Source organism: Mirounga angustirostris, unplaced genomic scaffold (assembly GCF_029215605.1).
Source record: "Mirounga angustirostris isolate CCGP_5_RB_7025 unplaced genomic scaffold, mMirAng1.0.hap1 SCAF_2, whole genome shotgun sequence".
Taxonomy (NCBI): Eukaryota; Metazoa; Chordata; class Mammalia; order Carnivora; family Phocidae; genus Mirounga; species Mirounga angustirostris.
Window position 1 is genome coordinate 188757439 of NW_026991710.1, and position 15641 is coordinate 188773079.

At 39.2% G+C, this 15641-nt stretch overlaps 1 protein-coding gene across 1 annotated transcript in view; it reads right to left on the bottom strand.

Annotated features, from left to right (window-relative positions):
- Positions 1-15641, bottom strand: part of TENM3 (teneurin transmembrane protein 3) — a 601855-nt gene that overhangs the window by 163464 nt on the left and 422750 nt on the right. The window contains exon 5 of the mRNA XM_064585705.1: positions 355-593. Coding sequence (XP_064441775.1) covers positions 355-593 — 239 coding nt within the window. The remainder of the gene's footprint in view (positions 1-354; positions 594-15641) is intronic.

The following is a 15641-nucleotide window of genomic DNA, read 5'->3' on the forward strand; positions in this document are numbered from 1 at the left end:
GAGATGTCATCCCCTGCGCCGTGTCCCTTCCTGCAGGTGCACGAATGACTGTGCGTACATGAGATGTCACAGACCTACCCATGTTCCAAGAGGGATAGGCCAAACACAAGTCCACACTCTAGTCTGTGGCCAAGAAAAGACCTCATTTTTTGTGCAAATACAGCTTTTCTATTTATCCAAATTTGCCCGAAGATTACTGAAGACGCTCTGCGGATTGATATGGTATTAGCTAATCCCTCCTCCAGAAAATAAACCTGGTAATATACTTCTTGGCCACATAAATGGATAAAACCAACAAGCAACAATATAACATCCTGACATACAGACAAAGTAACTGTTAAACTGTGTTCTTACCTATGAAATAAGATAGGAGTACTGCCAGGAGCACGGAGACCCCTACAGCGCAGAGGGCTGTACATTTCCAGCTACAATACTTTGAAGACTTCTTGAATTTAAAAGCACTTCTTGATAGGGTGTTTCTAGGCAGTGGCCGAGTAGGCGGCGAATAAACAGAGCCAGATGCCATTGTGTATCCTGGGGTTGCAGTGCTGAACAGTGGCGTTGTCCCTGTTCCTGTTTTGAATAGGAAATGCCTGCGGAACAGGAGAATATAATGAGAAGATGCAAATATGCTAACGAGTGGGACACAGACACACCTACACATTAGCTCTTCCCTGTCTTCTGTCTCCGTCTAGTTACCTCATGTAATTAAAAAAAATAGAAATTAAGGAAATATCTTAACCAACTCATAATGGTGACTCTGATGACAGAAATTGACTTGTAATGTATATAGAAGTATTGAGGAACACCGATTATTACCGTCCTTTCAAGTAGATATCTTGAGATGCTAGGAAGTTATTCTAATCATACCATTTCCAGCACAAAACCGTTCTGGAACTTCCTTGTATGAACTGCATTAAGAACATAGTCACATTCCACTTAAGACAAATCACATTACTTTATAGCTACATGTGTATTTACCACTATGTGAGACTATGTACTCATATAAACAGAAGTATGCCTGATCACGTTGATGTTCTGCAGACTCATTCAATTTCTGGAAGTCCACGGAAACATTCTAACCCCAGCCTGCTCTCCCACTAACAAGCACTATCAAGCTTGGCCACAGGCAGCTGGTCAGGTCTCGAGGGATGCAAACTAATTTTATTTTTAGCTTATGTCAAACATAACCGGGGAAGGGGGAGAAAGAGGAAGGAATCACAGAACACTTTTAAAACCAACCTAAATAAATGAAGGGGTCAGTGAAACAGGTTTTAGATCAAATACAGAAACAGTCTCTTAACAACTGAGCTGGGTGGCTGTGGAGGAAGCTGCCTCTAGAAGTTGTACATTCTCTTATTTTGAAAATGTGTAAGCAAAAATTAAATGCTCACAGGACAAGAGTGCTGTATAAGAAATTCTTCAGGAAAGACAGCTATTTTAAAATTCCTATTAACAATAAAAGTCCCCCAATTAAAGAAGCACCATGTTTTTCATGGTTTATATTTCATATTGTACCAGTAAGTTATTGTGTATTCACTTTGTGTTCTAACATGTATTATTATTTTCCCTAATAACATGTCCAGTGAAGTTAAGAGACTGTGTTCTCTCTTACATATTCAGGAGGTTGTGGGTATTCTAGCACATTCCACTATGGTACAATACAGTTTTTATGAAAGATGACTACAGATGGTACACAGCTGAATATTTTAAATTTTACTACTGATGTACTTATTTTAATGTATTAGAAAATAAATTGAATATATCAAATAACTTAAGGGGTTCAAAGGACAGAACTTGGAAGCTAGACTATGATGTTCAAATCCCGATTCACAGCTTAGCAGGTATATGCCCTTGGGCAAGTTACTTCATCTCTTTGTGTTTTGGTTTCTTAATCTGTAAAATGGGGACAGTAATAGCCTCTACCCTTCAGGAGTTGCTATGAGGCTCAAAGGAGTTAATATTTACTGTAAAGTGTTTGGAATATAGTAAGCACAACAGAAGTGTTGGATAAATAAAAGAGGAATCAAACTCATGATTTTATGTACATTACTGCTTATGTATATTATTGTGAGGGCTAATCAGGTACTTAAGTCCCAAAGAATCCATTTCAAGAAAGTTACTAAGTGATTAACTGTGTAGCTGGAGTAGAAATTGGGCAAATGTCATGTAAGTTTGCCTAACACAGGCATAATGCAAAGAATTCTGGAGTAGAAATCAGATCTGAGTTTAAGTTCCTGGTTGATCATTTCTTAGATACATGATCCTACGAAGCCTCAGTTTTGTTGGTTTTCATCTGTAAAATGGAGCTAATGAGTTGCTTATCTCACAGGGTTGTAAACCAGTTAATGTACCTAAAAATGTTTTGTCAGGGATGCCTGGGTGGCTCAGTCGGTTAAGCATCTGCCTTTGGCTCAGGTCATGATCTCCGGATCCTGAGATTGAGCCCCCATCAGGATCCCTGCTCAGTGGGGAGCCTGCTTCTCCCTCTGCCTGCTGCTCCCCCTGCCTGTGCTCTCTCTCTCTGTGTGTGTCAAATAATAAATAAATAAATAAATAAATAAATAAATAAATAAATAAAATCTTAAAAGAATGCTGTGTCAACCACAAAATTAGAACAGATGCAAATGATCAATTGCTACTTCGATAACTTATACTAGTAACTGTACTGTGAATCCATTTTCCCCCATGGAAGTATTTTATAAGGCAAAGTTTAAAGTTTATAGTCTGAATTAAATGTTATATTGGAAATAGCATTTTTTGAATCTCCTTCCATATCCCTATTCAGCACGGTTATTAAGAATGTGGGCTCTGGAACCAGACTATCTGGGTTCAAATCCAGACTTCACCTATAATGAGCTGGATGATGTTTGGTGAATGACTCAAATCTTCTGCGTCTTGGTTTTATCATCTGTAAAATGGGAATACGAGTAGTAACTACTGTGTAGATATTTTATGAGGATTAAATGGAAGTGACACACATGCCGTGTATCTGTTAATGTCTAGCACAAGGTAAGGGCTCAACAAACAGTAGCTATTTGTCTTCCCAAAGTCACATATTAGAACCTGTATTCCAAAAGACCAAAAAGGATCATTTGAGGACTTTAAATGCCAATTCAAAATGTTAACAGCCTCTAAAACCGATGTTTGCAAAATGAATTCCTAGGTTTACAAACTTGATATTGGCAGTTCTACATGCGGGCAGGGACTCCGGATGAGAAGATGGGTTGTACCAGACCAAGCGGGAACCTGATCATTCAGATGAGCTGCAAGCAACCTCTTTTTGTAAAGGACCAAACAGTAAACATTTTAGCTTTTTCTGGCCATGCCCGCTTATGACACCAGCCACAGATAATACATAAATGATTGTGTGTGGCTGTATTCAAAGAAAACTTGATTTATGGATACTGTAATTTTAATTTCATAGAATTTTCCCAAGTCATTTTTCATTTTTATTTTTTTTCAGTCACTTAAAGATATAAAAACCAATCCTAGCTCACGATCACTACAAAAACAAGTAACAGGCTGGATTTGACCTGTGAGTGGTAGTGGTCCTCCGATCTGAATTCTTACCTTTTTTTAGGATTATACATGAAGAGTGAGCAAGATGTTCAGCAGCCCAGAGGAACAGACTATTTCCTGGATGCCGCTGGAAAGGATTTAACAAGGCAGTCTGAAGGACGCATATGCAGAGCTCTTGGAGAAGGTGACACTGACTTGGTCACTCTCCATCCCACCCACACCATCACACTTTCTTTCTTCAAAGCGCTTCTTACAATCAGTTCTTGTTCATCGACTTGTGTGGGGGGTTAAAATTGTACAATACTCTTTAAAGTGTGTTATTCCTCCTGAAATTGCCCACCCCCTCAGCTGTCTTTGCTCTACTTCACTTCTCTCAAGTCCAGTGACTGCTTCACCACGCTGCCCCCAGGAGAGAGGAGACAAAATGAGAAGCAGAAATAGTCTGGGTCTCTAGCTGGTTTCCTACAGCCCTGTCTACTGGGGAACAGCCATAATGTTTGGGAGAAATACGGGGTGAGACGAAAGGGGGTTTCCCTCCAGATGAGGAGGAAATCTGCAGGAGGCGAGCTAATAAAACAGAGGCTTCCACAGGGCCCAGGGAGAGACACCTGCCCTCTGCTTCATAGGCAGCATCTTGGGGAGCTTGCATGACTCCAGGGAGGTATGAGGCTTTCTCTACTACTCCTATGCCACGCGTGAGGGTACAGAAATAGCAGAGAGCGCTACCTGATGAAACTATGGACAGAAACAAGACACATTTGAATAGCAACCAGTATGGTGGCCCATGGCCAAAGGCAGATTCCATTTCCTTGCCTTAGAACCTCTGGGGAAAAGAAGACATAGAGAGGATTTGGGATATAACCAAAATGTGTGAAAGATACAGAATTTAAGAGTTTAAAGGTTTGCCTTAGATTAGAAAAAATTTCTCATTTTATTATCTAGGAGGGAAATGGGGAGAGGTTCGATGAGGGCAGAAGATTCACCGTGTCTCAGAGACACAGGCCCTGCTCTGGGCTTCCCCGGTGTTGGAGAAGTAGAGACGACAGAGTGTGTCAGCAGAACCTGACAGAAATAGAAACCTGCATCTTAAATCTCAGACAGAGGCCTGAGGGGGCATCAGGATCCCAAAGAGCAAACGGATGCGTGGAGCATGTAGGTGTTTCAGTCAGAGAGCGCCTCCTTGAGATTTCTGGGCCTCAGCATCATTTGTAAGAAGCAGAATTACTTCTACGGCTTTAAGAGTAGCTTGGATATAGCAGAGTGCCCGCTGGGCCTGAAGAGGCCACGCAGGTAGGCATGAAGGCGGTCTCAGCAGTAACGTGGCCATCAACAGTGGAGGAAGAGACAGCGTGAAAACTCAAGTGTTTTGGGGGCGCCTGGGTGGCCCAGTCAGTTAAGCGTCTGCCTTCGACTCAGGTCATGATCCCAGGGTCCTAGGATCCAGTCCCACATTGGGCTCCCTGCTCGTTGGGAAGCCTGCTTCTCCCTCTCCCTCTGCCTGCCACTTCCCCTGGTTGTGCTCTCTCTCTCAAATAAATAAATAAAATCTTAAAAAAAAGAAAAAGAAAAAGAAAACTCAGTGTTTTGGTGGAGAAGACTCAAAGATGAGGAGCTTGTTGCTATGCCCATAGCATCGCGTGAAATGGCAGGGGAGAGATGGGGAGAGACCAAAGTCATCTGCGTAAAGTTTCTAGGCATGAGAGCTTTAAATAACATTTAGATAGAAATACACTTAAAAAACTGTTTATTTTTCATACTGAGGTGATGAATAAGAATGATATATCCATAGCACTAATCTATCGTTGGTCTTTTCCCATTAGGATGTGAGCTCCATGAAATCTTGCTCACCTCTGTATTTTCACAACTTAAAAAGTTCTGGGCACATAGTAGTTGCTCAATAAATAATGTAAAACAAATAAAATGGTGAGCACTGTGCTGATGGGGAAAGTGAGTCTCAGAGAAATCAAGAACGAACCTTGGCTAAAGACCTAGAGCCAATAAATTAATCATAAAATTAAAGTTGAAAATTACAGGGACCCAAATAAAAACCATCCCTGGAAAATGTGTCATAGCTTTATTCAAAGCAGTTTGAGTCATTTCAAATAGGAAATAGGATTTGAGCCTGCACCTATGTAACCCTAAAGATTCTGATCATAGCCCCGACCCTGAAAACACGCATCTACCATGTGCAAAACTATGAGCCAACCTCGAATCAGGCATCTCGGTTTCAAATTCCAAAAGTTGAAAAGTTTCCAACATGATGTCCTTCTGCTTTGGTAACGCTGGCAAAGAACTCTTTCACAAGCTAGGTTTGAATTGCTATGAAATTATTATTTTTTCTTAAACCAAAATGCAACTTTGAGATATTGTTGAAAACAAAGATGTAATATTCAAAAATACACTTCATCAATATTAGTGGAGCTGGAGAGTAACTCTATACTTTGAAAGTTTCTAACTTCATATATACATTTAATTTTGTTGCTGCACGAGAAGAGAGAATTCAATTGTATTTTTTTTTTGGTCACTGACTTTAAAACTCAGAAGTACACCTCCCTTTCCTCTGTCTAAATGACTATCCGTATCAAAGTAATGCCCTGGAGACACTATCTATTATATCTTAAAATCACTGGTCTTTGGGGCGCCTGGGTGGCTCAGTCGGTTAAGCGTCTGACTGTTGATTTTGACTCAGAGGTCATGATCTCAGGGTTGTGAGATCGCGTCCTGTATCAGGCTCTGTGCTGGGTGTGGAGCCTGCTTAAGATTCTCTCTCTCCCTCTCTCCCTGTGCCCCTCCACCCCCCACTTGCACTCTCTCTCTCAAAAGATCAAATCATCAAATCAAATCAAATCACTCGTCTTCAATAATTTTACATGGCTTTCTAGTATGTAAGCACAGAAAGAAGTTGCAAAGATGGTTTAAATGATGTATTTTGAAACTGTTTACAGACAAATGGTATCATCCGTGTGAGGGCGATTCCTTTAGATAAAATTAGGCCTCCAAGCAGGTATGTTAAAACACACAAGCAAAAACTTCTTGGACACTAAGTAGACGAGCAGAAAAGGTCTTTGTCAACCTATTTTGTATAGAGTGGGACATGTGGTTTCAGATTTGGTAAAAATCTGATTTTTAGGTTCAGATAAGACGACTTCTTTCCAAGGTCAAAAATGGCTTTTCCATTGCAACACAGAAAATGTAGAACGCTGACAAGAGCATGTCGGGACTATGTACATCTTTAAGCCCAGAACTTCTTTGTCCAACACAACGTTTAGTGTATATATATACTCCACCACGATCAAACAGAGAAACAGCCCAGTGGGCACTGAAATTCAGCCATATGAAGAGTATCCCACGAGTTTTCTTACGAGAGAATTATCCTGTCACCGAATTCTCCATCAGGCACATCCTTCCCTGTGTCATTCTAGCCTCTCCTGATCCTGTGACTCTCTGCCAGGTCATCCAGCCTCAGGAATATGCTTCTCACGCATAAAAAAAATTCTGCAAAAATTACCATCAAACACATACGGTTTTGACCTGGCATCCCCATGAGGCTTGCAGAAGAAAGGGAGGAATATTCTTTACTTCTCAGCCCGTGTTTGGGAACGAGAAAAGCGAATCCTGTGAGAATATTCCCCATTGTACTGGGCAATAAAGCAGCTGCTTCTCTTTTAACACCGAGCACACGGGCGCAGGCTGATTCTGTTCTGATGTTTCTAATGATGCCCTGCGTGACGCCTACCTCCACTCCCTCAGCTCTCCGAGCCACCGTTTCCGCTCTGGTGATGAACTAGACAGGCACACTTGGAGAGAGACTATCAGAGACTGAGAGGAGGAAAATCAATTTCAAAGCCCCAAAGACGGCCGGTGCAGAAGGTCACTGAACACTAACCATTGCTCTGGCTTTGGAAGCTTGAGGGGGGATTCTATTTAACAACAACAACAAGCAGACAGGAGCTGGCGAACTGCACGCACCGCATTATTCATATGCGCGGTGTAGCCACTCCAACAGCAGTAACAATTACTCTGGATTAAGCACAATTAATAACTTATCGTTTTTCTTCTGAAGCCGAAAGAGCTGTTTCTTTGTTGGCCGGCCTTCGGGACCGACCTTTTCATTTCAGCTTCCGCCTTCTGTCCTAGCTTATATTTCCCACTGATCCTGTGATGTATCTTTTTACGGGTCATGTCACAAATTTAAAATTAGTAGGGACAAGGACTGAATCCCCTCATCTTTCCTGCTGCCCCCATTCAGGCCTTTGGGTTACTAGTAACTTTATCCTGTAGGTCTCTCTGAGGGACTCAGCGGTAAATTGCAATTACTCTTCTAGCCTGCCTGCCCTGTGCAGTCCCCTACCCCCCAGCCCAGTATCTACCCTGCCAGAGAACCCTGCATTCTTTCCTTTATGGCTGCCTGCCTTCCTGCCTTCCTTCCCTTCCCTCTCTTCTTCCTTCCTTCCTTTCTTCCCTCCCTCTTTTTCCTTCCCTCCTTCCTTCCTTCCCTCCTTCCTTCCCTCCTTCCTTCCTTCCCTTCTCCCTTCCTTCCTTTCTTCCCTCCCTCTTTTTCCTTCCCTCCTTCCTTCCTTCCCTCCTTCCTTCCCTCCCTCCTTCCTTCCTTCCCTTCTCCCTTCCCTTTTCCCTTCCCATCCCTTCCCTTCCTGTCTGTCTGTCTTTTTTGTGGGGTTGAGAAGTTCTTCTGAGTTCTTTGCACTTCAACGTCCTCTTTTGAACCTATTTCGCAGAGGCAAAGGAGAGGCAAAAGTAACATTTTCATTTCACATTTTCTACTCTCAAATGAAACCTCATGTTTTAAATACTAGATCTGCACAGTATGCTAAACTACTTCTATACAGCCAGTCATAATGCCTACCTACTCTTATCTCAGGCCGCTTACAACTGCTTCTTGTCATTTGTTTTGCTTTTTTCCCTTGATCTCTTAGCAGGTATGCTTTGTTCCTTAGATAAGGAACTTCACTTTTGATTGGCTTTGCCTTTCAAAATAATAAACTACAAAACTTACTATCATAAAATTTTTAATGGCAAAGTAATCAGATTTTTAAAGTGAATTTAAGTGTCCTTTTGTATATTATATTATATTATATTATATTATATTATATTATATTATATTATAAATCAGCATATCAATGCTTATTTGAAAAGATCATGACATCAAGTACAAAATTAAATAAGTTATAATAAAATCATAAGCTTACAAGAATGGCTAGGAAACAATCAGTTTCATACTAGTCTTTTGTTCAGGAGGTTAATATAATCATGTTATTCCTCTAATATCAAGAGCACAGTTTCATAAGTTGCAAATTACAGGGACCAAAATGAAAAGCATCCTTGGAAAACATACAGCATTACTCAAAGTGGTTTGAGTCATTTCCTCAATGGGACATTAAAGAGAGAAAATAAGAGTCAAAAAGAAAGTGTGCAGCCACCGAATGAAATTTTAATTAGATCAACTTCAGGACTGGCTGTCTTCATACAAAAGAGGTTTCTTTTCTTCAATATTTTATACAGTGTTAAAAACCTTTTTAGAGATCAGCAAACAGAGCAAACGACTAAAAAGAGTGTCACTGTGTTTACTGCTGTCCCTATGGCAAGTTGAAACCTTTACTAGTGACAAACAAATACCTGGAATAGTATTTCTTTTGTATATAATCTGTTATGTCTTATGGGGAGAAAGACACTACGGCCCAGGAGGTGTGAATGCTTTCTTGCTCTCCTTATATTCTTGGTTGAACAAAGAGACTAATCTACTTCAAACTTAATGTGAACTGCTTAAATAAAATGTCTTGATGTCCTTCTTTCTCCTTATGTTTCTGGGCAAATTAATAAAACGTTTACCTGGAATACAGATTGCTTACTTCAAATTAGGTGCTCTCATTTCAAAGACAGTGCGCCAAGGAGAAGAAAGTTTGCCTATATTTGGTCACATTCACAACCTTTTCAGAATCCAAAGCTCTTACTTCTGAGCAACAAACTGAGGGTTCTAGAGGGGAGGGGGTGGGGGGATGGGTTAACCTGGTGATGGGTATTAAAGAGGGCACGTTCTGCGTGGAGCACTGGGTGTTATACGCAAACAATGAATCATGGACCACGACATCAAAAACTAATGATGTAATGTATGGTGATTAACCTAAAATAATAATACAAAACAAAACAAAACAGAACAAATGATGTGTTTATATTTTTCCTCACAACAAACCATGGAATAGTTTTCCTTATAGTAATGATAAACAGAAATTTTGCTTTGTAATTATTAATACAGGGACTCTGGTGTAACCAATGGAAAGTGGAGATGTTCTTAAATTCCTCATTAAAAAAATAAAATGCGTTTAACTGCTTAAAAAAACCCCAAAACAGCCGAGGGAATTTTAAGGTATAGGTTCCTTTTCCTGCAGGCAAAACATAACTTTCTGGATTTAAGAGGCTTATTAAAAGTCTCACAAGATTTCCTCAACATCAAACGACTCTTCCAAAATGACATTCTCAGATCTAAAGCAAATGAATCCCACACTTATGGATTAAATTTACCTGGAAATATATGAAGGCTAAAATTAACTACCGAGTTCAAAATAGTTTTAGTCACTTGACGATGCCAAAACAATGGGCGGGTTGCCTAGAATTCATTTTAAGATAAAATACTTTGCAAGAACTGTCAAAATATATAAAATTTAATTATTGTGCGTTATCTTCCTTCCATACTGCTCATTACCACTTACTTAATGGCTTGTAGTCTATAATTGAGAATATATTGATTAAATTGTTGAGACAGCCGATGTTTCAACATCGTTAGAACGATGATACTAACTTACTATGCAAACACTCTGAAAACTCACCAATAACCTGCAGTTCATTATCACAGTCTTCCGAATTTTCCCTACCAGATCCTGAATTTTAAGTTCCAAAGCCAACTGGATAATCTGTTAAATGTATATTTAGTATTGTATTTATAACTAATTAAAAGACTGAAAAAGCGGTTTACTCAAGTGATGTGCTTTAGATAACACAGCGAAATAAAAAAAAATTAATGCAGCGAAATGCAAAATTTGTGGCAGCTATTAAACAAGAAAACTAAAGAAAGCAAAAGCCTATATAGAAAATTACCTGTTCTTATTCAAGGCTGGGTTCCTGCTTGTTTTTCTTTACCTTTTAGCAACCGATTCTCAATAGGTATCCAAAGACGTCTAGTACAGTTCCTTACTGTGTCTTGATACCTAGCTATTTGGAAAGAAATCTCCTTCAGCTGAGGACGCTGGCCCTCCGAAGCTCTGTGAGATTCCTGAACGAAGAGACTGCAGAGGCTGCTGTGAATTTTCAGGGAGAAGCCCACCCACACTAGCAGCTGAGGAAGGCTGTACGAGGTGTTCTGCAATCTCCAATCTTTCACAAGAAAACATTTCAACCGGACTGATTATGGAATCATAGGTTTTGCTAAGGCCTGGCGAACTTAGTGGCCACTGATATGAACAAGATCTACTTAGAGACCATGCCATACATTAAAGCCACGGTCCTCAAACTTTAGCTCACATCACAGTCCCTTGGAGGGCTTGTTAAACCAGAAGGTCTCGGGGGAACCCCGCAGCTTTATTGCCAATCCAGAGACCACACTTTGAGAACCGCTACAGTAACGTTTCGGCATACTGGTTTTTTAGCTTTAGTTTCATTCAAGACTCTCATCAAGATTCTATAACAAATCAGGAAATCGTTCAAAAGATTCCTGTTTAGAAAATTAACGGCTGGTAGCTCACCTCAAGCGGTCAACTTAGAACGAATGGATTTTTTATAATACGAGGGCTCAATCCATCTGACCCCAGGATCAAATGGCTTCAACATTTTTCGTTGTTCTACATCATCTCACTTTTTTTTTTTAAAAAAAGATTCTATTCGTTTATTCGACAGAGAGAGACAGCGAGAGAGGGAACACAAGCAGGGGGAATGGGAGAGGGAGAAGCAGGCTCCCCACAGAGCAGGGAGCCCAAGGCAGATGCTTAACCAACTGAGCCACCCAGGCGTCCCTGTGATCACTTTTTTTTTTTTAAGATTTTATTTATTTGACAGTGAGAGATACAGCGAGAGAGGGAACACAAGTAGGGGGAGTGGGAGAGGAAGAAGCAGGCTCCCCGCTGAGCAGGGAGCCCGATGCGGGGCTCGATCCTAGGACCCTGGGAACATGACCTGAGCCCAAGGCAGATGCTTGACAGCTGAGCCACCCAGGCGCCCCTACATCATCTCACTCTTAATTTTTTACTTCCAACTTTCCCCTTTGTTGTACTTCCCTTTCAAATTCATCTGTTTGTTAAGAAATCAGGCCCTTCATGCCTTCTCATCCCATTGCTACTTTTAAGTATCTAGCATGTTTATTGGACTTTATCTCTAAATGAGATACCAGTATCTGTTCTCTCTTGGTTCTTCTGTGTTTCCTACACTATCTATATTTCCGTGTGTCTCTAAGACATTCACCAAAACACTATCTTATTCCACAAGTCCCTTCTTTCAGGGGTTCTCTTTCAGTCTCTCTTCGAACTTAATAGTTGGGATTTGTGAGCCATGTAGAAGTCTAGCTGATAATTCACTGTGGGTATTTACAACTTCCCAAAAGGTTCCTACTGTCTTCATACAGAAAATGCTATTTCTCTACCCTTAACCTTTCTGGCTGGAATCGTTTTTATGCATTCTTTTTTCCGCTATAATCTTGGCTTCAGTTTACAACCTATATTAAAATTTATAGGGGAAAAAAGCTACTTCTCATCTTTCTCTTTATCTGTTAGCAGAGACTTCTGGAAAGCTCAGTTATAAATATTTTTAAGGCATGTGCGTGCACACACACACACGCACACACATAAATATATCCTCTTAACCCCTTTACACATTTGCTCTATTGAGGAGAAGGGAAAGAAATAAAAATATTTCCTGCATAAATGCCTTCTCCTCTAGTTTTCTCCTTCTTTGAAGCTGCTGAGGACCAGGAGTGACAATCAAGGTGGTGTTCTTGGTATACGGGCCACTGTGGAAGCACCCCCACACCCCAACAGCTCCAGATCTACCAGACAACAGGATGAAAAAAAATCCTCTTACTAAGGCTCAGAGGGAGCAGAATTCCAGCATATTTGAAAAAAAACCACAAAACCCACACTGAATCATCATTATTACAGTTAAAGACAGTTTCTTCTCTCAGTCCTTCGATACTATTTTCAAACACGCTTTCAAGGGTGGGAGCAGGAGAACCGAGAAGAGTACTCACCCAGATGAGGAAAGTAGAAAGTACTTAGAGGACTAGGTTTTATTTATTTATTTATTTATTTATTTATTTATTTATTTATTTATTTATTTAATTTTATTTTTTAAAGATTTTATTTATTCATTTGAGACACACACAGAGAGAGAGAGAGCATGAGCAGTGGGAGAGGCAGAAGCAGGCTTCCCACTGAGCCAGGAGCCCGATGTGGGGCTCGATCCCAGGACCCTGGGATCATGACCTGAGCCGAAGGCAGATGCTTAACCATCTGAGCCACCCGGGCACCCCGAGGACTAGGTTTTAATTCACTTCAATAACCACTGTGGTGGCAAGAGTACTCGACAAAAGCTATAATTAAAAATAAAAACTTGCAAAATGGGATCTCAAAACTGAAAAGGCTTGCGTCAAGTATTGACATAAAGGGAAACAGTTAAGAAATAATAAAATTTACTTAGACTGAGCCTGAATAATAGACTGAACTTCAATATTTTTTCTTTTTGCTTTTGATAATTTAATCTCTGATAATTTTGAAACAGGGTGAATCCAAGCATAGGTGTATGTGTGCGTGTGTGTATGTGTGTGTAAATTTACTAAGAACCGGCCAGGGCTGGTTCGAAATGGATTAATTATTTTGCCTCTAATACGAAGTTACTATTACTATAAACTTAAATTGAAAATGTTTTATAGTAAGTAATATACTATGCATCCCTGAATTGTAAAAAGAAAATGTTTTTTAAAGTCCTACTAATTAAAATGCTTCTTCTTTTATTACCTCTAAATTAATTATGGTATGCATTTTAAAGAAAAATATTTTAAATAAGAAAATTAAACACCCCCAAGTGAGTAATCAATATTAGAATATAAATTATATATTTTGATGTGAAAACAAAAGAACAAATATGTAATGATTCTAGCTGTGACACAGTGAGTTAGTGAGACTGATAAACTACTTCTTCATGCTGAGAGCATGTTGTGGTCTCCAATCTATTACACTTTTGAATTGATGTGCTATTATCTTTGGACAACTTTCACACCAGGAGGTGATCCCAGCAAGAAAAATGTCTTAAATGAAAAGCTTATAAACAATATACATTTCACTGCTGTTACCTGAATTAGCATGAGCTATTAGTGGTTGTACAAAAAAGTGCTTCGAGACAAAACCTGTTTTTAATATTTTACCAAAAAATTCTGCAATATGAATGTATGAATAACTATATATTTTACCAATTGTCACTGTATCAACTTGTAATTATATTGAATACACAAACATGTTCGTGGTAAGTACAGCATTGATCTCTGAAAACTGGGAAGACAAATTCTAGAGTATTAACGTGATTTGTGGGAAATGCATTTTAGTGAATTCATATTTATTTGTCAGTATTAAGTGAGAAACCTGTATGAAACTTAAGTATAACCACAGCTGTATAAAAATATACAGGGTTATAACAGGAAGCAAAATATTTTTATTATGACTATTTAAACACAGACACATCTCTAATCAAGCACAAAATCATGTTACAGAGTTTGGGAGGATTAGGAACTGAACAACAGGTTAAATATGCAGACTTTTTCTTTTCTTTTCTTTTTTTTCCCCTTTTACCATTACCAAGAAGGCTAAAATAGCTTAATAGTCTTTGTTCCAAATTTTGGTTATTATAATGGGGTGGCCATCGCATCAAATGCACAAATCTATATTAGGTATTTTCCTGCATGTTTTAAGATTATCAATTACACCTACCGTTGGCAATTACATACTAAATATATTAAAATTAAAATAGGAACAAAAAAGAACGTCTTAAAATTCCTATGTGCTATTTGAACAAGATTTTAATTATTAATTCATTCAATTATTGATGGCCATCTATGCTTAAAACTGTTCAGAGTTTCTAGATAAGTTTGAGAAGGAAGTATGATCTAGATAAAAAGAAGAATTTCAAGTGTAGATATAAGTTCATAAAGAATAAAAGAATTTCAGGGTTGTAAGAGATGCTGAAGGTGTGTATCTTAGTCAGTCACATATGTGCTAGTGAACCATAAGTATTTAACAAAACAAAACACAAAACAACCAGTCCAAAGAGAGGAAGGTGTTTTAAATAAACCTTAGTGAGCACCTATTTACTATGTGCAAGGAAACTATTATCTAATCTTAACTTCACAAAATCCCCACTATGTGTGTGTGCGTGTATGTAATAAAATTTACTTTTTTAAGATGAGGAAATGGAGCCTTAATTTCTCAAAGTTTATACAGAGGCAAAGCCAGGTCTCTTTGGCCCTAAAATTACTGTTCTTAACCAGTTACATAATACAGTAGTAGTTTCTATATGAGATATGTATCTTAACTCGTGTATAAAACACACTTCAGTTTGTGCTTATCTCCTGTCTATAGAGAATAAGCAAGATAGTCAGCTTTAATAATATGTCATACAGGGACGATAGTAGAGGCTGTTTTTGGTCCTTTTGTGGGGAAGGCGCTGATGTCTGTGAGCTCCCTGAAAGAAGGAAGAACTCAGCAAGTTGAGGAGTCAACAGCTCTCACCTTTTAACTTCCGCGGCTTGGATGTGATTAATTAAATACAAGACTCCTCCCAATACTTTTGGATGAGCTGTGTGGTGATTCTGAAAATCTTTTTTAACCACATCAAGGTGAGCCAGCTAGCTCATGGCAAAGTACCCAAAAGAGTTATAAACCTTACAAGCGAGTTACATATATAAAAAAGGAGAAGGGTCCAAATTTGATGACCTTTTCTGGGATTACAAGTGGCTGTCAGGAGCATGCTACCAAGAATCTGTTTTTGAGGAAATTATTAATCTGCCCCCTCAAGGTAAAATAGTATTCAAGAACAAGGAAGGAAGTACTGCTTCTTTAAAGAAACTCTTA